Source organism: Pelobates fuscus, chromosome 13, assembly GCF_036172605.1.
Source record: "Pelobates fuscus isolate aPelFus1 chromosome 13, aPelFus1.pri, whole genome shotgun sequence".
Classification (NCBI taxonomy): domain Eukaryota; kingdom Metazoa; phylum Chordata; class Amphibia; order Anura; family Pelobatidae; genus Pelobates; species Pelobates fuscus.
In genome coordinates this window covers 3,713,509-3,736,324 of record NC_086329.1, presented here as the reverse complement: position 1 = coordinate 3,736,324, position 22,816 = coordinate 3,713,509, and the positions used below count along the sequence as shown (strand labels likewise).

At 40.4% G+C, this 22,816-nt stretch overlaps 1 protein-coding gene across 1 annotated transcript in view; it reads right to left on the bottom strand.

Annotated features, from left to right (window-relative positions):
• The window catches only part of RPAP1 (RNA polymerase II associated protein 1), a 79,531-nt gene that overhangs the window by 25,034 nt on the left and 31,681 nt on the right, over positions 1–22,816 (bottom strand). The window contains exons 9-11 of the mRNA XM_063439956.1: positions 13,812–13,910; positions 11,728–11,829; positions 11,390–11,557 (exon numbers count right to left, since the gene is read on the bottom strand). Coding sequence (XP_063296026.1) covers positions 11,390–11,557; positions 11,728–11,829; positions 13,812–13,910 — 369 coding nt within the window. The remainder of the gene's footprint in view (positions 1–11,389; positions 11,558–11,727; positions 11,830–13,811; positions 13,911–22,816) is intronic.

Here is a 22,816-nt window from a genome sequence, read left to right as displayed (position 1 = left end):
GTGCACTGTGTAGGTTAGGTTACAGTTAGTTATACTGGGTGGGTTTATATCATTAAAGGGACACTCCAGGCTCCCACACACGTTAGATGCACTGTGTAGGTAAGGTTACAGTTAGTTATACTGGGTGGGTTTATATTATTAAAGGGACACTCCAGGCTCCCACACACATTAGATGCACTGTGTAGGTTAGGTTACAGTTATACTGGGTGGGTTTATATTATTAAAGGGACACTCCAGGCTCCCACACACGTTAGGTGCACTGTGTTGGTTAGGTTACAGTTAGTTATACTGGGTGGGTTTATATTATTAAAGGGACACTCCAGGCTCCCACACACGTTAGATGCACTGTGTAGGTTAGGTTACAGTTATACTGGGTGGGTTTATATTATTATAGGGACACTCCAGGCTCCCACACACGTTAGGTGCACTGTGTAGGTTAGGTTACAGTTAGTTATACTGGGTGGGTTTATATTATTAAAGGGACACTCCAGGCTCCCACACACGTTAGATGCACTGTGTAGGTTAGGTTACAGTTAGTTATACTGGGTGGGTTTATATTATTAAAGGGACACTCCAGGCTCCCACACACGTTAGATGCGCTGTGTAGGTTAGGTTACAGTTAGTTATACTGGGTGGGTTTATATTATTAAAGGGACACTCCAGGCTCCCACACACGTTAGATGCACTGTGTAGGTTAGGTTACAGTTAGTTATACTGGGTGGGTTTATATTAATAAAGGGACACTCCAGGCTCCCACACACGTTAGATGCACTGTGTAGGTTAGGTTACAGTTAGTTATACTGGGTGGGTGTATATTATTAAAGGGACACTCCAGGCTCCCACACACGTTAGATGCACTGTGTAGGTTAGGTTACAGTTAGTTATACTGGGTGGGTTTATATTATTAAAGGGACACTCCAGGCTCCCACACACGTTAGAGGCACTGTGTAGGTTAGGTTACAGTTAGTTATACTGGGTGGGTTTATATTATTAAAGGGACACTCCAGGCTCCCACACACGTTAGATGCGCTGTGTAGGTTAGGTTACAGTTAGTTATACTGGGTGGGTTTATATTATTAAAGGGTCACTCCAGGCTCCCACACACGTTAGGTGCACTGTGTAGGTTAGGTTACAGTTAGTTATACTGGGTGGGTTTATATTAATAAAGGGACACTCCAGGCTCCCACACACGTTAGATGCGCTGTGTAGGTTAGGTTACAGTTAGTTATACTGGGTGGGTGTATATTATTAAAGGGACACTCCAGGCTCCCACACACGTTAGATGCACTGTGTAGGTTAGGTTACAGTTAGTTATACTGGGTGGGTTTATATTATTAAAGGGACACTCCAGGCTCCCACACACGTTAGAGGCACTGTGTAGGTTAGGTTACAGTTAGTTATACTGGGTGGGTTTATATTATTAAAGGGACACTCCAGGCTCCCACACACGTTAGATGCACTGTGTAGGTTAGGTTACAGTTATACTGGGTGGGTTTATATTATTAAAGGGACACTCCAGGCTCCCACACACGTTAGATGCACTGTGTAGGTTAGGTTACAGTTAGTTATACTGGGTGGGTTTATATTATTAAAGGGACACTCCAGGCTCCCACACACGTTAGGTGCACTGTGTAGGTTAGGTTACAGTTATACTGGGTGGGTTTATATTATTAAAGGGACACTCCAGGCTCCCACACACGTTAGATGCACTGTGTAGGTTAGGTTACAGTTAGTTATACTGGGTGGGTTTATATTATTAAAGGGACACTCCAGGCTCCCACACACGTTAGATGCACTGTGTAGGTTAGGTTACAGTTATACTGGATGGGTTTATATTATTAAAGGGACACTCCAGGCTCCCACACACGTTAGGCGCACTGTGTAGGTTAGGTTACAGTTAGTTATACTGGGTGGGTTTATATTATTAATGGGACACTCCAGGCTCCCACACACATTAGATGCACTGTGTAGGTTAGGTTACAGTTAGTTATACCGGGTGGGTTTATATTATTAATGGGACACTCCAGGCTCCCACACACGTTAGATGCACTGTGTAGGTTAGGTTACAGTTAGTTATACTGGGTGGGTTTATATTATTAAAGGGACACTCCAGGCTCCCACACGTTAGATGCACTGTGTAGGTTAGGTTACAGTTAGTTATACTGGGTGGGTTTATATTATTAAAGGGACACTCCAGGCTCCCACACACGTTAGATGCACTGTGTAGGTTAGGTTACAGTTAGTTATACTGGGTGGGTTTATATTATTAAAGGGACACTCCAGGCTCCCACACACGTTAGATGCACTGTGTAGGTTAGGTTACAGTTAGTTATACTGGGTGGGTTTATATTAATAAAGGGACACTCCAGGCTCCCACACACGTTAGATGCACTGTGTAGGTTAGGTTACAGTTATACTGAGTGGGTTTATATTATTAAAGGGACACTCCAGGCTCCCACACACGTTAGATGCACTGTTTAGGTTAGGTTACAGTTAGTAATACTGGGTGGGTTTATATTATTAAAGGGACACTCCAGGCTCCCACACACGTTAGATGCACTGTGTAGGTTAGGTTACAGTTAGTTATACTGGGTGGGTTTATATTAATAAAGGGACACTCCAGGCTCCCACACACGTTAGGTGCACTGTGTAGGTTAGGTTACAGTTAGTTATACTGGGTGGGTTTATATTATTAAAGGGACACTCCAGGCTCCCACACACGTTAGATGCACTGTGTAGGTTAGGTTACAGTTAGTTATACTGGGTGGGTTTATATTATTAAATTGACACTCCAGGCTCCCACACACGTTAGATGCACTGTGTAGGTTAGGTTACAGTTAGTTATACTGGGTGGGTTTATATTATTAAAGGGACACTCCAGGCTCCCACACACGTTAGGTGCACTGTGTAGGTTAGGTTACAGTTAGTTATACCGGGTGGGTTTATATTATTAAAGGGACACTCCAGGCTCCCACACACGTTAGGTGCACTGTGTAGGTTAGGTTACAGTTAGTTATACCGGGTGGGTTTATATTATTAAAGGGACACTCCAGGCTCCCACACACGTTAGGTGCACTGTGTAGGTTAGGTTACAGTTAGTTATACTGGGTGGGTTTATATCATTAAAGGGACACTCCAGGCTCCCACACACGTTAGATGCACTGTGTAGGTAAGGTTACAGTTAGTTATACTGGGTGGGTTTATATTATTAAAGGGACACTCCAGGCTCCCACACACATTAGATGCACTGTGTAGGTTAGGTTACAGTTATACTGGGTGGGTTTATATTATTAAAGGGACACTCCAGGCTCCCACACACGTTAGGTGCACTGTGTTGGTTAGGTTACAGTTAGTTATACTGGGTGGGTTTATATTATTAAAGGGACACTCCAGGCTCCCACACACGTTAGATGCACTGTGTAGGTTAGGTTACAGTTATACTGGGTGGGTTTATATTATTATAGGGACACTCCAGGCTCCCACACACGTTAGGTGCACTGTGTAGGTTAGGTTACAGTTAGTTATACTGGGTGGGTTTATATTATTAAAGGGACACTCCAGGCTCCCACACACGTTAGATGCACTGTGTAGGTTAGGTTACAGTTAGTTATACTGGGTGGGTTTATATTATTAAAGGGACACTCCAGGCTCCCACACACGTTAGATGCGCTGTGTAGGTTAGGTTACAGTTAGTTATACTGGGTGGGTTTATATTATTAAAGGGACACTCCAGGCTCCCACACACGTTAGATGCACTGTGTAGGTTAGGTTACAGTTAGTTATACTGGGTGGGTTTATATTAATAAAGGGACACTCCAGGCTCCCACACACGTTAGATGCACTGTGTAGGTTAGGTTACAGTTAGTTATACTGGGTGGGTGTATATTATTAAAGGGACACTCCAGGCTCCCACACACGTTAGATGCACTGTGTAGGTTAGGTTACAGTTAGTTATACTGGGTGGGTTTATATTATTAAAGGGACACTCCAGGCTCCCACACACGTTAGAGGCACTGTGTAGGTTAGGTTACAGTTAGTTATACTGGGTGGGTTTATATTATTAAAGGGACACTCCAGGCTCCCACACACGTTAGATGCGCTGTGTAGGTTAGGTTACAGTTAGTTATACTGGGTGGGTTTATATTATTAAAGGGTCACTCCAGGCTCCCACACACGTTAGGTGCACTGTGTAGGTTAGGTTACAGTTAGTTATACTGGGTGGGTTTATATTAATAAAGGGACACTCCAGGCTCCCACACACGTTAGATGCGCTGTGTAGGTTAGGTTACAGTTAGTTATACTGGGTGGGTGTATATTATTAAAGGGACACTCCAGGCTCCCACACACGTTAGATGCACTGTGTAGGTTAGGTTACAGTTAGTTATACTGGGTGGGTTTATATTATTAAAGGGACACTCCAGGCTCCCACACACGTTAGAGGCACTGTGTAGGTTAGGTTACAGTTAGTTATACTGGGTGGGTTTATATTATTAAAGGGACACTCCAGGCTCCCACACACGTTAGATGCACTGTGTAGGTTAGGTTACAGTTATACTGGGTGGGTTTATATTATTAAAGGGACACTCCAGGCTCCCACACACGTTAGATGCACTGTGTAGGTTAGGTTACAGTTAGTTATACTTGGTGGGTTTATATTATTAAAGGGACACTCCAGGCTCCCACACACGTTAGATGCACTGTGTAGGTTAGGTTACAGTTAGGTATACTGGGTGGGTTTATATTATTAAAGGGACACTCCAGGCTCCCACACACGTTAGATGCACTGTGTAGGTTAGGTTACAGTTAGTTATACTGGGTGGGATAATATTATTAAAGGGACACTCCAGGCTCCCACACACGTTAGATGTACTGTGTAGGTTAGGTTACAGTTAGTTATACTGGGTGGGTTTATATTATTAAAGGGACACTCCAGGCTCCCACACACGTTAGATGCACTGTGTAGGTTAGGTTACAGTTATACTGGGTGGGTTTATATTATTAAAGGGACACTCCAGGCTCCCACACACGTTAGATGCACTGTGTAGGTTAGGTTACAGTTAGTTATACTTGGTGGGTTTATATTATTAAAGGGACACTCCAGGCTCCCACACACGTTAGGTGCACTGTGTAGGTTAGGTTACAGTTAGTTATACTGGGTGGGTTTATATTATTAAAGGGACACTCCAGGCTCCCACACACGTTAGGTGCACTGTGTAGGTTAGGTTACAGTTAGTTATACTGGGTGGGTTTATATTATTAAAGGGACACTCCAGGCTCCCACACACGTTAGGTGCACTGTGTAGGTTAGGTTACAGTTAGTTATACTGGGTGGGTTTATATTATTAAAGGGACACTCCAGGCTCCCACACACGTTAGATGCACTGTGTAGGTTAGGTTACAGTTAGTTATACTGGGTGGGTTTATATTATTAAAGGGACACTCCAGGCTCCCACACACGTTAGAGGCACTGTGTAGGTTAGGTTACAGTTAGTTATACTGGGTGGGTTTATATTATTAAAGGGACACTCCAGGCTCCCACACACGTTAGATGCACTGTGTAGGTTAGGTTACAGTTATACTGGGTGGGTTTATATTATTAAAGGGACACTCCAGGCTCCCACACACGTTAGATGCACTGTGTAGGTTAGGTTACAGTTAGTTATACTTGGTGGGTTTATATTATTAAAGGGACACTCCAGGCTCCCACACACGTTAGATGCACTGTGTAGGTTAGGTTACAGTTAGGTATACTGGGTGGGTTTATATTATTAAAGGGACACTCCAGGCTCCCACACACGTTAGATGCACTGTGTAGGTTAGGTTACAGTTAGTTATACTGGGTGGGATAATATTATTAAAGGGACACTCCAGGCTCCCACACACGTTAGATGTACTGTGTAGGTTAGGTTACAGTTAGTTATACTGGGTGGGTTTATATTATTAAAGGGACACTCCAGGCTCCCACACACGTTAGATGCACTGTGTAGGTTAGGTTACAGTTATACTGGGTGGGTTTATATTATTAAAGGGACACTCCAGGCTCCCACACACGTTAGATGCACTGTGTAGGTTAGGTTACAGTTAGTTATACTTGGTGGGTTTATATTATTAAAGGGACACTCCAGGCTCCCACACACGTTAGATGCACTGTGTAGGTTAGGTTACAGTTAGGTATACTGGGTGGGTTTATATTATTAAAGGGACACTCCAGGCTCCCACACACGTTAGATGCACTGTGTAGGTTAGGTTACAGTTAGTTATACTGGGTGGGATAATATTATTAAAGGGACACTCCAGGCTCCCACACACGTTAGATGCACTGTGTAGGTTAGGTTACAGTTAGGTATACTGGGTGGGTTTATATTATTAAAGGGACACTCCAGGCTCCCACACACGTTAGATGCACTGTGTAGGTTAGGTTACAGTTAGTTATACTGGGTGGGATAATATTATTAAAGGGACACTCCAGGCTCCCACACACGTTAGATGTACTGTGTAGGTTAGGTTACAGTTAGTTATACTGGGTGGGATAATATTATTAAAGGGACACTCCAGGCTCCCACACACGTTAGATGCACTGTGTAGGTTAGGTTACAGTTAGTTATACTGGGTGGGTTTATATTATTAAAGGGACACTCCAGGCTCCCACACACGTTAGATGCACTGTGTAGGTTAGGTTACAGTTAGTTATACTGGGTGGGTTTATATTATTAAAGGGACACTCCAGGCTCCCACACACGTTAGATGCACTGTGTAGGTTAGGTTACAGTTAGTTATACCGGGTGGGTTTATATTATTAATGGGACACTCCAGGCTCCCACACACGTTAGATGCACTGTGTAGGTTAGGTTACAGTTAGTTATACTGGGTGGGTTTATATTATTAAAGGGACACTCCAGGCTCCCACACACGTTAGATGCACTGTGTAGGTTAGGTTACAGTTAGTTATACTGGGTGGGTTTATATTATTAATGGGACACTCCAGGCTCCCACACACGTTAGATGCACTGTGTAGGTTAGGTTACAGTTAGTTACACTGGGTGGGTTTATATTATTAATGGGACACTCCAGGCTCCCACACACGTTAGGTGCACTGTGTAGGTTAGGTTACAGTTAGCTATACTGGGTGGGTTTATATTATTAAAGGGACACTCCAGGCTCCCACACACGTTAGATGCACTGTGTAGGTTAGGTTACAGTTATACTGGGTGGGTTTATATTATTAATGGGACACTCCAGGCTCCCACACACGTTAGATGCACTGTGTAGGTTAGGTTACAGTTAGTTATACTGGGTGGGTTTATATTATTAATGGGACACTCCAGGCTCCCACACACGTTAGGTGCACTGTGTAGGTTAGGTTACAGTTAGCTATACTGGGTGGGTTTATGTTATTAAAGGGACACTCCAGGCTCCCACACACGTTAGATGCACTGTGTAGGTTAGGTTACAGTTAGTTATACTGGGTGGGTTTATATTATTAATGGGACACTCCAGACTCCCACACACGTTAGATGCACTGTGTAGGTTAGGTTACAGTTAGTTATACTGGGTGGGTTTATATTATTAAAGGGACACTCCAGGCTCCCACACACGTTAGGTGCACTGTGTAGGTTAGGTTACAGTTAGTTATACTGGGTGGGTGTATATTATTAAAGGGACACTCCAGGCTCCCACACACATTAGGTGCACTGTGTAGGTTAGGTTACAGTTAGTTATACTGGGTGGGTTTATATTATTAAAGGGACACTCCAGGCTCCCACACACGTTAGATGCACTGTGTAGGTTAGGTTACAGTTAGCTATACTGGGTGGGTGTATATTATTAAAGGGACACTCCAGGCTCCCACACACATTAGGTGCACTGTGTAGGTTAGGTTACAGTTAGTTATACTGGGTGGGTTTATATTATTAAAGGGACACTCCAGGCTCCCACACACGTTAGATGCACTGTGTAGGTTAGGTTACAGTTAGTTATACTGGGTGGGTTTATATTAATAAAGGGACACTCCAGGCTCCCACACACGTTAGGTGCACTGTGTAGGTTAGGTTACAGTTATACTGGGTGGGTTTATATTATTAAAGGGACACTCCAGGCTCCCACACACGTTAGATGCACTGTGTAGGTTAGGTTACAGTTAGTTATACTGGGTGGGTTTATATTAATAAAGGGACACTCCAGGCTCCCACACACGTTAGGTGCACTGTGTAGGTTAGGTTACAGTTATACTGGGTGGGTTTATATTATTAAAGGGACACTCCAGGATCCCACACACGTTAGATGCACTGTGTAGGTTAGGTTACAGTTAGTTATACTGGGGAGGGTTTATATTATTATTAAAGGGACACTCCAGGCTCCCACACACGTTAGGTGCACTGTGTAGGTTAGGTTACAGTTAGTTATACTGGGTGGGTTTATATTATTAAAGGGACACTCCAGGCTCCTACACACGTTAGATGCACTGTGTAGGTTAGGTTACAGTTAGTTATACCGGGTGGGTTTATATTATTAAAAGGACACTCCAGGCTCCCACACACGTTAGATGCACTGTGTAGGTTAGGTTACAGTTAGTTATACCGGGTGGGTTTATATTATTAAAGGAACACTCCAGGCTCCCACACACGTTAGATGCACTGTGTAGGTTAGGTTACAGTTAGTTATACTGGGTGGGTTTACATTATTAAAGGGACACTCCAGGCTCCCACACACGTTAGGTGCACTGTGTAGGTTAGGTTACAGTTAGTTATACTGGGTGGGTTTATATTATTAAAGGGACACTCCAGTCTCCCACACGTTAGATGCACTGTGTAGGTTAGCTTACAGTTAGTTATACTGGGTGGGTTTATATTATTAAAGGGACACTCCAGGCTCCCACACACGTTAGATGCACTGTGTAGGTTAGGTTACAGTTATATTGGGTGGGTTTATATTATTAAAGGTACACTCCAGGCTCCCACACACATTAGGTGCACTGTGTAGGATAGGTTACAGTTAGTTATACTGGGTGGGTTTATATTATTATTAAAGGGACACTCCAGGCTCCCACACACGTTAGATGCACTGTGTAGGTTAGGTTACAGTTAGTTATACTGGGTGGGTTTATATTAATAAAGGGACACTCCAGGCTCCCACACACGTTAGGTGCACTGTGTAGGTTAGGTTACAGTTATACTGGGTGGGTTTATATTATTAAAGGGACACTCCAGGCTCCCACACACGTTAGATGCACTGTGTAGGTTAGGTTACAGTTAGTTATACTGGGGAGGGTTTATATTATTATTAAAGGGACACTCCAGGCTCCCACACACGTTAGGTGCACTGTGTAGGTTAGGTTACAGTTAGTTATACTGGGTGGGTTTATATTATTAAAGGGACACTCCAGGCTCCCACACACGTTAGATGCACTGTGTAGGTTAGGTTACAGTTAGTTATACTGGGTGGGTTTATATTATTAAAGGGACACTCCAGGCTCCCACACACGTTGGATACACTGTGTAGGTTAGGTTACAGTTAGTAATACTGGGTGGGTTTATATTATTAAAGGGACACTCCAGGCTCCCACACACGTTAGGTACACTGTGTAGGTTAGGTTACAGTTAGTTATACTGGGTGGGTTTATATTATTAAAGGGACACTCCAGGCTCCCACACACGTTAGGTACACTGTGTAGGTTAGGTTACAGTTAGTTATACTGGGTGGGTTTATATTATTAAAGGGACACTCCAGGCTCCCACACACGTTAGATGCACTGTGTAGGTTAGGTTACAGTTATACTGGGTGGGTTTATATTATTAAAGGGACACTCCAGGCTCCCACACACGTTAGATGCACTGTGTAGGTTAGGTTATAGTTAGTTATACTGGGAGTGTTTATATTATTAAAGGGACACTGCAGGCTCACACACGTTAGATGCACTGTGTAGGTTAGGTTACAGTTAGTTATACTGGGTGGGTTTATATTATTAAAGGGACACTCCAGTCTCCCACATGTTAGGTGCACTGTGTAGGTTAGGTTACAGTTAGTTATACTGGGAGGGTTTATATTATTAAAAGGGACACTCCAGGCTCCCACACACGTTAGATGCACTGTGTAGGTTAGGTTACAGTTAGTTATACTGGGAGGGTTTATATTATTAAAGAGACACTCCAGGCTCCCACACACGTTAGGTGCACTGTGTAGGTTAGGTTACAGTTAGTTATACTGGGTGGGTTTATATTATTAAAGGGACACTCCAGGCTCCCACACACGTTAGATGCACTGTGTAGGTTAGGTTACAGTTAGTTATACCGGGTGGGTTTATATTATTAAAAGGACACTCCAGGCTCCCACACACGTTAGATGCACTGTGTAGGTTAGGTTACAGTTAGTTATACCGGGTGGGTTTATATTATTAAAGGAACACTCCAGGCTCCCACACACGTTAGATGCACTGTGTAGGTTAGGTTACAGTTAGTTATACTGGGTGGGTTTACATTATTAAAGGGACACTCCAGGCTCCCACACACGTTAGGTGCACTGTGTAGGTTAGGTTACAGTTAGTTATACTGGGTGGGTTTATATTATTAAAGGGACACTCCAGTCTCCCACACGTTAGATGCACTGTGTAGGTTAGCTTACAGTTAGTTATACTGGGTGGGTTTATATTATTAAAGGGACACTCCAGGCTCCCACACACGTTAGATGCACTGTGTAGGTTAGGTTACAGTTAGTTATACTGGGTGGGTTTATATTATTAAAGGGACACTCCAGGCTCCCACACACGTTAGATGCCCTGTGTAGGTTAGGTTACAGTTAGTTATACTGGGTGGGTTTATATTATTAAAGGGACACTCCGGCTCCCACACACGTTAGATGCACTGTGTAGGTTAGGTTACAGTTAGTTATACCGGGTGGGTTTATATTATTAAAGGGACACTCCAGGCTCCCACACACGTTAGATGCACTGTGTAGGTTAGGTTACAGTTAGTTATACTGGGTGGGTTTATATTATTAAAGGGACACTCCAGGCTCCCACACACGTTAGATGCACTGTGTAGGTTAGGTTACAGTTAGTTATGGTGGGTGGGTTTATATTATTAAAGGGACACTCCAGGCTCCCACACACGTTAGATGCCCTGTGTAGGTTAGGTTACAGTTAGTTATACTGGGTGGGTTTATATTATTAAAGGGACACTCCAGGCTCCCACACGTTAGATGCACTGTGTAGGTTAGGTTACAGTTAGTTGTACTGGGTGGGTTTATATTATTAAAGGGACACTCCAGGCTCCCACACACGTTAGATGCACTGTGTAGGTTAGGTTACAGTTAGTTATATTCGGTTTAGATTATTAAAGGGTAAACCATGATCCATATAAATGATAATAATTTAGTGTAATAAACAGATCGTCACCTCATCATCTGGTGACACCAGCAGAGACCGTAGTGCACGAATTGATGCTGCAATGACATTATCTACGGTATCGTCCATAGAAAAGCGCAGTAAAAAGAGGAATCCGGCATCAAGGAGCAGACGCAGGACGCTTCCTTCCAACGTTGAGGTGAACCGGCCATCCTTAGCCTATCACAGGAATAGAACAAGTGTGATTAGTCTGTTCCTATCTACCCCAGTCAGGTTGTGGGTTCCTTAGAATGCTCCTAGTAGAGTACATCTCCCACTGAATGAGTTTGTAGAAATAAAAGACTGCAGGGCTGTGTAAGAGTTATTAGACATGCTTCGCTTTCACTTACATTTTGAACAATGCGACCCAAGACCTGAAGCGCCAGAGTCCGCTGCTGGATAAAGTGGCTTCGGGAGAGATGGAACAATTCCTGAAGGGAATATCCAGCTCTCTGTAAAACAGCAGGGGACGGGAAACCGTCATAAAAAACATGTAATCACCTCCACCCAGTGTGGAGAATCAACAAATTCGGCAGTCCAGCACAGAGGGGAGCATCTGTAGTGATATTACAGGGAAGGAGTGTGTATTGAGCAGTGATATAGTGAGTAGTAATATAAAGTGTATAGTGATATACAGCGTGTGTGTAGTGTGTAGTGATATACAGCGTGTGTGTAGCGAGTAGTGGTATTTATAGTGTGTAGTGATTTATAGTGTGTGTAGTGAGTAGTGATATATAGTGTGTATTGATATATAGCGTGTGTAGTGATATATAGTGTGTGTAGTGAGTAGTGATATATAGTGTGTGTAGTGAGTAGTGATATATAGTGAGTAGTGATATATAGTGAGTGTAGTAATATATAGTGTGTGTTGAGCAGTGATATTGATGTGGGATTATTAAAAATCCTTATTGTACTTGTATTGAATTATTGCACTAACTCCATTTTAACTTTATACTGTGACAATCCTCCATTTTGTCCTCCTAACCTGACTTCTTCAATCCTCCATTTTGTCCTCATAACCTAACTTGTTCATTTTAAAACTACCTTACATGACAGAATTTCCCAACACATCTAATACAATAGACAAAGACTGTATTTTCTATAAAGACATGATTAACACAGGAATTGCTGACTTTTCCTTAAACTTGCAACATAGTATAATTTGAAGGCCATGAGAACACAGTAGTAATGAAATGTTCTATTCATAAGAGACCTTGCACCTGGCCACGAGGCCTGAGATCACCGACCGTGTAAAATGACGCTCAAGACCCCCTTGTCCCCACCCGTGTCCAGAACAATCCCACCTCTTGGTGGGTGGACACGGGACTAACCACTTAGTTTTCGAGCCAATTAACAATATTGATAGGTGGACACTAATCCCGACACTTAACAATTAATCCAATTAATGATGTTTATTTGCTGATATTCTAATAATCAATGATGACGTAAAATGTCTCTTAAAAGGGCCTGCGCGTCCGCTTTTTAATCACTTGCCAATACATTTTCTCGAAGTTATTTTAACCTGAACCTTGTGTGTCAGACTTAATTACTTCAGCGTATATACGCAATTTAATTTTATTGATTTGGACAGGAACAGATAGACATTTAAACATTTTGGTTTACTGCTAAAAAGTACCATAACAATATATAGTGTGTGTAGTGAGTAGTGATATACAGTGTGTAGTGATATAGAGTGCATAGTAATATATAGTGTGTGTAGTGAGTAGTGGTAGTGAGTAGTGATAGTGTGTGTAGTGAGTAGTGATATATAGTGTGTATAGTGAGTAGGGATATATAGTGTGTAGTGAGTAGTGATATATAGTGTGTAGTGATATATAGTGTGTAGTGATATATAGTGTGTAGTGAAAGTGTGTAGTGAGTAGTGTTATATAGTGTGTAGTGAGAAGTGATAGTGTGTGTAGTGATATATAGCGTGTGTAGTGAGTAGTGATATATAGTGTGTAGTGATATATAGTGTGTAGTGAGTAGTGATATATAGTGTGTGTAGTGAGTAGTGATATATAGTGTGTAGTGAGTAGTGATATATAGTGCGTAGTAATATATAGTGTGTGTAGTGAGTAGTGATATATAGTGTGTAGTAATATATAGCGTGTGTAGTGAGTAGTGATATATAGTGTGTAGTGATATATAGTGTGTAGTGATATATAGTGTGTGTAGTGAGTAGTGATATATAGTGCGTAGTAATATATAGTGTGTGTAGTGAGTAGTGATATATAGTGTGTGTAGTGAGTAGTGATATATAGTGCGTAGTAATATATAGTGTGTGTAGTGAGTAGTGATATATAGTGTGTGTAGTGATATACAGTGTGTAGTGAGTAGTGATATATAGTGCGTTGTAATATATAGTGTGTGTAGTGAGTAGTGATAACGTCTCCACTGTCAGGGAGGTCCAGATAAAATACAAAGCTCTTACCTCGGCTTCTTCTCCATGATGGTGTAAGCCCATATGAGTTGGGATGTCAGAAAGTGGAGGAATTAGCTCTCCTTTAAGGTTGAATCTTGCCTGCATTCCCTATAAACACACAGGTATAAAACAGACTAACATCTAGTATACTGCAATATCGAACTAACCAGCCACCTGTAGATCCAGTCAGAATATACTAAATATTGACTTACTAAGACTTACTAGTGCTAGTGTTACCACTATATAAATATAATATACATACACTGTATACCTGCTGCACTTACTGTACCTCCCTCTACTGTAATGTAACCTGTAAAGTGCTGAGTACACCTGTTAGCGCTATATAAATAAAACATACATACACTGTATACCTACTGCACTTACTGTACCTCCCTCTACTGTAATGTAACCTGTAAAGAGCTGAGTACACCTGTTAGCGCTATATAAATATATTATACATACACTGTATACCTACTGCACTTACTGTACCTCCCTCTACTGTAACGTAACCTGTAAAGTGCTGAGTACACCTGTTAGCGCTATATAAATAAAATATACATACACTGTATACCTACTGCACTTACTGTACCTCCCTCTACTGTAATGTAACCTGTAAAGCGCTGAGTGCACCTGTTAGCGCTATATAAATATATACATACACTGTATACCTACTGCACTTACTGTACCTCCCTCTACTGTAACGTAACCTGTAAAGCGCTGAGTACACCTGTTAGCGCTATATAAATAACATATACATACACTGTATACCTACTGCACTTACTGTACCTCCCTCTACTGTAATGTAACCTGTAAAGGGCTGAGTACACCGGTTAGCGCTATATAAATATATTATACATACACTGTATACCTACTGCACTTACTGTACCTCCCTCTACTATAATGTAACCTGTAACGTGCTGAGTAGACCTGTTAGCGCTATATAAATATAATATACATACACTGTATACCTACTGCACTTACTGTACCTCCCTCTACTGTAATGTAACCTGTAAAGTGCTGAGTACACCTGTTAGCGCTATATAAATAAAATATACATACTCTGTATACCTACTGCACTTACTGTACCTCCCTCTACTGTAACGTAACCTGTAAAGTGCTGAGTACACCTGTTAGCTCTATATAAATATAATATACATACACTGTATACCTACTGCACTTACTGTACCTCCCTCTACTGTAATGTAACCTGTAAAGCGCTGAGTACACCTGTTAGCGCTATATAAATATATTATACATACACTGTATACCTACTGCACTTACTGTACCTCCCTCTACTGTAATGTAACCTGTAAAGGGCTGAGTACACCTGTTAGCGCTATATAAATATAATATACATACACTGTATACCTACTGCACTTACTGTACCTCCCTCTACTGTAATGTAACCTGTAAAGTGCTGAGTACACCTGTTAGCGCTATATAAATATAATATACATACATTGTATATCTGCTGGACTTACTGTACCTCCCGCTACTGTAATGTAACCTGTAAAGTGCTGAGTACACCTGTTAGCGCTATATAAATAAAATATACATACACTGTATACCTACTGCACTTACTGTACCTCCCTCTACTGTAATGTAACCTGTAAAGTGCTGAGTACACCTGTTAGCGCTATATAAATAACATATACATACACTGTATACCTACTGCACCTCCCTCTACTGTAATGTAACCTGTAAAGTGCTGAGTACACCCGTTAGCGCTATATAAATATAATATACATACACTGTATACCTACTGCACTTACTGTACCTCCCTCTACTGTAATGTAACCTGTAAAGATCTGAGTACACTTGTTAGCGCTATATAAATATAATATACATACACTGTATACCTACTGCACTTACTGTACCTCCCTCTACAGTAATGTAACCTGTAACGTGCTGAGTACACTTGTTAGCGCTATATAAATATATTATACATACACTGTATACCTACTGCACTTACTGTACCTCCCTCTACTGTAATGTAACCTGTAAAGTGCTGAGTACACCTGTTAGCGCTATATAAATAAAATATACATACACTGTATACCTACTGCACTTACTGTACCTCCCTCTACTGTAATGTAACCTGTAAAGTGCCGAGTACACCTGTTAGCGCTATATAAATATAATATACATACACTGTATACCTACTGCACTTACTGTACCTCCCTCTACTGTAATGTAACCTGTAAAGAGCTGAGTACACTTGTTAGCGCTATATAAATATAATATACATACAATGTATACCTACTGCACTTACTGTACCTCCCTCTACTGTAATGTAACCTGTAACGTGCTGAGTACACTTGTTAGCGCTATATAAATAGATTATACATACACTGTATACCTACTGCACTTACTGTACCTCCCTCTACTGTAATGTAACCTGTAAAGTGCTGAGTACACCTGTTAGCGCTATATAAATAAAATATACATACACTGTATACCTACTGCACTTACTGTACCTCCCTCTACTGTAATGTAACCTGTAAAGTGCCGAGTACACTTGTTAGCGCTATATAAATATAATATACATACACTGTATACCTACTGCACTTACTGTACCTCCCTCTACTGTAATGTAACCTGTAAAATGCTGAGTACACCTGTTAGCGCTATATAAATAAAATATACATACACTGTATACCTACTGCACTTACTGTACCTCCCTCTACTGTAATGTAACCTGTAACATGCTGAGTACACCTGTTAGCGCTATATAAATATAATATACATACACTGTATACCTACTGCACTTACTGTACCTCCCTCTGCTGTAATGTAACCTGTAAAGTGCTGAGTACACCTGTTAGCGCTATATAAATACAATATACATACACTGTATACCTACTGCACTTACTGTACCTCCCTCTACTGTAATGTAACCTGTAAAGTGCTGAGTACACCTGTTAGCGCTATATAAATAAAATATACATACACTGTATACCAACTGCACTTACTGTACCTCTATCTACTGTAATGTAACCTGTAAAGCGCTGAGTACACCTGTTAGCGCTATATAAATATAATATACATACACTGTATACCTACTGCACTTACTGTACCTCCCTCTACTGTAATGTAACCTGTAACGTGCTGAGTACACCTGTTAGCGCTATATAAATACAATATACATACACTGTATACCAACTGCACTTACTGTACCTCTATCTACTGTAATGTAACCTGTAAAGCGCTGAGTGCACCTGTTAGCTCTATATAAATATAATATACATACACTGTATACCTACTGCACTTACTGTACCTCCCTCTACTGTAATGTAACCTGTAAAGTGCTGAGTACACCTGTTAGTGCTATATAAATATAATATACATACACTGTATACCTACTGCACTTACTGTACCTCCCTCTACTGTAATGTAACCTGTAAAGCGCTGAGTGCACCTGTTAGCGCTATATAAATATAATATACATACACTGTATACCTACTGCACTTACTGTACCTCCCTCTACTGTAATGTAACCTGTAAAGCGCTGAGTGCACCTGTTAGCGCTATATAAATATAATATACATACACTGTATACCTACTGCACTTACTGTACCTCCCTCTACTGTAATGTAACCTGTAACGTGCTGAGTGCACCTGTTAGCGCTATATAAATACAATATACATACACTGTATACCAACTGCACTTACTGTACCTCTATCTACTGTAATGTAACCTGTAACGTGCTGAGTACACCTGTTAGCGCTATATAAATATAATATACATACACTGTATACCTACTGCACTTACTGTACCTCCCTCTACTGTAATGTAACCTGTAACGTGCTGAGTACACCTGTTAGCGCTATATAAATATAATATACATACACTGTATACCTACTGCACTTACTGTACCTCCCTCTACTGTAATGTAACCTGTAAGGTGCTGAGTACACCTGTTAGTGCTATATAAATATAATATACATACACTGTATACCTACTGCACTTACTGTACCTCCCTCTACTGTAATGTAACCTGTAACGTGCTGAGTACACCTGTTAGCGCTATATAAATATATTATACATACACTGTATACCTACTGCACTTACTGTACCTCCCTCTACTGTAATGTAACCTGTAAAGTGCTGAGTACACCTGTTAGCGCTATATAAATATAATATACATACACTGTATACTGCACTTACTGATCCTCCCTCTACTGTAATGTAACCTGTAAAGTGCTGAGTACACCTGTTAGCGCTATATAAATACAATATACATACACTGTATACCAACTGCACTTACTGTACCTCTATCTACTGTAATGTAACCTGTAACGTGCTGAGTACACCTGTTAGCGCTATATAAATATAATATACATACACTGTATACCTACTGCACTTACTGTACCTCCCTCTACTGTAATGTAACCTGTAACGTGCTGAGTACACCTGTTAGCGCTATATAAATATAATATACATACACTGTATACCTACTGCACTTACTGTACCTCCCTCTACTGTAATGTAACCTGTAAGGTGCTGAGTACACCTGTTAGTGCTATATAAATATAATATACATACACTGTATACCTACTGCACTTACTGTACCTCCCTCTACTGTAATGTAACCTGTAACGTGCTGAGTACACCTGTTAGCGCTATATAAATACAATATACATACACTGTATACCAACTGCACTTACTGTACCTCTATCTACTGTAATGTAACCTGTAACGTGCTGAGTACACCTGTTAGCGCTATATAAATATAATATACATACACTGTATACCTACTGCACTTACTGTACCTCCCTCTACTGTAATGTAACCTGTAACGTGCTGAGTACACCTGTTAGCGCTATATAAATATAATATACATACACTGTATACCTACTGCACTTACTGTACCTCCCTCTACTGTAATGTAACCTGTAAGGTGCTGAGTACACCTGTTAGTGCTATATAAATATAATATACATACACTGTATACCTACTGCACTTACTGTACCTCCCTCTACTGTAATGTAACCTGTAATGTGCTGAGTACACCTGTTAGCGCTATATAAATATATTATACATACACTGTATACCTACTGCACTTACTGTACCTCCCTCTACTGTAATGTAACCTGTAAAGTGCTGAGTACACCTGTTAGCGCTATATAAATATAATATACATACACTGTATACCTACTGCACTTACTGTACCTCCCTCTACTGTAATGTAACCTGTAAAGTGCTGAGTACATCTGTTAGCGCTATATAAATATAATATACATACACTGTATACCTACTGCACTTACTGTACCTCCCTCTACTGTAATGTAACCTGTAAAGCGCTGAGTGCACCTGTTAGCGCTATATAAATATAATATACATACACTGTATACCTACTGCACTTACTGTACCTCCCTCTACTGTAATGTAACCTGTAAAGCGCTGAGTGCACCTGTTAGCGCTATATAAATAAAATATACATACACTGTATACCTACTGCACTTACTGTACCTCCCTCTACTGTAATGTAACCTGTAAAGTGCTGAGTACACCTGTTAGCTCTATATAAATATAATATACATACACTGTATACCTACTGCACTTACTGTACCTCCCTCTACTGTAATGTAACCTGTAAAGTGCTGAGTACACCTGTTAGCGTTATATAAATATAATATACATACACTGTATACCTACTGCACTTACTGTACCTCCCTCTACTGTAATGTAACCAGTAAAGTGCTGAGTACACCTGTTAGCGCTATATAAATATAATATACATACACTGTATACCTACTGCACTTACTGTACCTCCCTCTACTGTAATGTAACCTGTAAAGTGCTGCTTACACCTGTTAGTGCTATCTAAATAAAATATACATACACTGTATACCTACTGTACCTCCCTCTACTGTAATGTAACCTGTAAAGTGCTGAGTACACCTGTTAGCGCTTTATAAATATAATATACATACACTGTATACCTACTGCACTTACTGTACCTCCCTCTACTGTAATGTAACCTGTAAAGTGCTGAGTACACCTGTTAGCGCTATATAAATATAATATACATACACTGTATACCTACTGCACTTACTGTACCTCCCTCTACTGTAATGTAACCTGTAAAGTGCTGCGTACACCTGTTAGTGCTATATAAATAAAATATACATACACTGTATACCTACTGTACCTCCCTCTACTGTAATGTAACCTGTAAAGTGCTGAGTACACCTATTAGCGCTATATAAATATAATATACATACACTGTATACCTACTGCACTTACTGTACCTCCCTCTACTGTAATGTAACCTGTAAAGTGCTGAGTACACCTGTTAGCGCTATATAAATATAATATACATACACTGTATACCTACTGCACTTACTGTACCTCCCTCTACTGTAATGTAACATGTAAAGTGCTGAGTACACCTGTTAGTGCAATATAAATAAAATATACATACACTGTATACCTACTGCACTTACTGTACCTCCCTCTACTGTAATGTAACCAGTAAAGTGCTGAGTACACCTGTTAGCGCTATATAAATATAATATACATACACTGTATACCTACTGCACTTACTGTACCTCCCTCTACTGTAATGTAACCTGTAACGTGCTGAGTACACCTGTTAGCGCTATATAAATAAAATATACATACACTGTATACCTACTGCACTTACTGTACCTCCCTCTACTGTAATGTAACCAGTAAAGTGCTGAGTGCACCTGTTAGCGCTATATAAATATAATATACATACACTGTATACCTACTGCACTTACTGTACCTCCCTCTACTGTAATGTAACCAGTAAAGTGCTGAGTGCACCTGTTAGCGCTATATAAATATAATATACATACACTGTATACCTACTGCACTTACTGTACCTCCCTCTACTGTAATGTAACCAGTAAAGTGCTGAGTACACCTGTTAGCGCTATATAAATATAATATACATACACTGTATACCTACTGCACTTACTGTACCTCCCTCTACTGTAATGTAACCTGTAACGTGCTGAGTACACCTGTTAGCGCTATATAAATAAAATATACATACACTGTATACCTACTGCACTTACTGTACCTCCCTCTACTGTAATGTAACCTGTAAAGTGCTGAGTACACCTATTAGCGCTATATAAATATAATATACATACACTGTATACCTACTGCACTTACTGTACCTCCCTCTACTGTAATGTAACCAGTAAAGTGCTGAGTACACCTGTTAGCGCTATATAAATATAATATACATACACTGTATACCTACTGCACTTACTGTACCTCCCTCTACTGTAATGTAACCAGTAAAGTGCTGAGTGCACCTGTTAGCGCTATATAAATATAATATACATACACTGTATACCTACTGCACTTACTGTACCTCCCTCTACTGTAATGTAACCAGTAAAGTGCTGAGTGCACCTGTTAGCGCTATATAAATATAATATACATACACTGTATACCTACTGCACTTACTGTACCTCCCTCTACTGTAATGTAACCTGTAACGTGCTGAGTACACCTGTTAGCGCTATATAAATAAAATATACATACACTGTATACCTACTGCACTTACTGTACCTCCCTCTACTGTAATGTAACCTGTAAGGTGCTGAGTACACCTGTTAGTGCTATATAAATATAATATACATACACTGTATACCTACTGCACTTACTGTACCTCCCTCTACTGTAATGTAACCAGTAAAGTGCTGAGTACACCTGTTAGTGCTATATAAATATAATATACATACACTGTATACCTACTGCACTTACTGTACCTCCCTCTACTGTAATGTAACCAGTAAAGTGCTGAGTGCACCTGTTAGCGCTATATAAATATAATATACATACACTGTATACCTACTGCACTTACTGTACCTCCCTCTACTGTAATGTAACCAGTAAAGTGCTGAGTACACCTGTTAGTGCTATATAAATATAATATACATACACTGTATACCTACTGCACTAACTGTACCTCCCTCTACTGTAATGTAACCTGTAAAGTGCTGAGTACACCTGTTAGCGCTATATAAATAAAATATACATACACTGTATACCTACTGCACTTACTGTACCTCCCTCTACTGTAATGTAACCAGTAAAGTGCTGAGTACACCTGTTAGCGCTATATAAATATAATATACATACACTGTATACCTACTGCACTTACTGTACCTCCCTCTACTGTAATGTAACCAGTAAAGTGCTGAGTACACCTGTTAGTGCTATATAAATATAATATACATACACTGTATACCTACTGCACTTACTGTACCTCCCTCTACTGTAATGTAACCAGTAAAGTGCTGAGTGCACCTGTTAGCGCTATATAAATATAATATACATACACTGTATACCTACTGCACTTACTGTACCTCCCTCTACTGTAATGTAACCAGTAAAGTGCTGAGTACACCTGTTAGTGCTATATAAATATAATATACATACACTGTATACCTACTGCACTTACTGTACCTCCCTCTACTGAAATGTAACCTGTAACGTGCTGAGTACACCTGTTAGCGCTATATAAATATAATAAACATACACTGTATACCTACTGCACTAACTGTACCTCCCTCTACTGTAATGTAACCTGTAAAGTGCTGAGTACACCTGTTAGCGCTATATAAATATAATATACATACACTGTATACCTACTGCACTTACTGTACCTCCCTCTACTGTAATGTAACCAGTAAAGTGCTGAGTGCACCTGTTAGCGCTATATAAATATAATATACATATACTGTATACCTACTGCACTTACTGTACCTCCCTCTACTGTAATGTAACCTGTAAAGTGCTGAGTACACCTGTTAGTGCTATATAAATATAATATACATACACTGTATACCTACTGCACTAACTGTACCTCCCTCTACTGTAATGTAACCTGTAAAGGGCTGAGTACACCTGTTAGCACTATATAAATATTATATACATACACTGTATACCTACTGCACTTACTGTACCTCCCTCTACTGTAATGTAACCAGTAAAGTGCTGAGTACACCTGTTAGCGCTATATAAA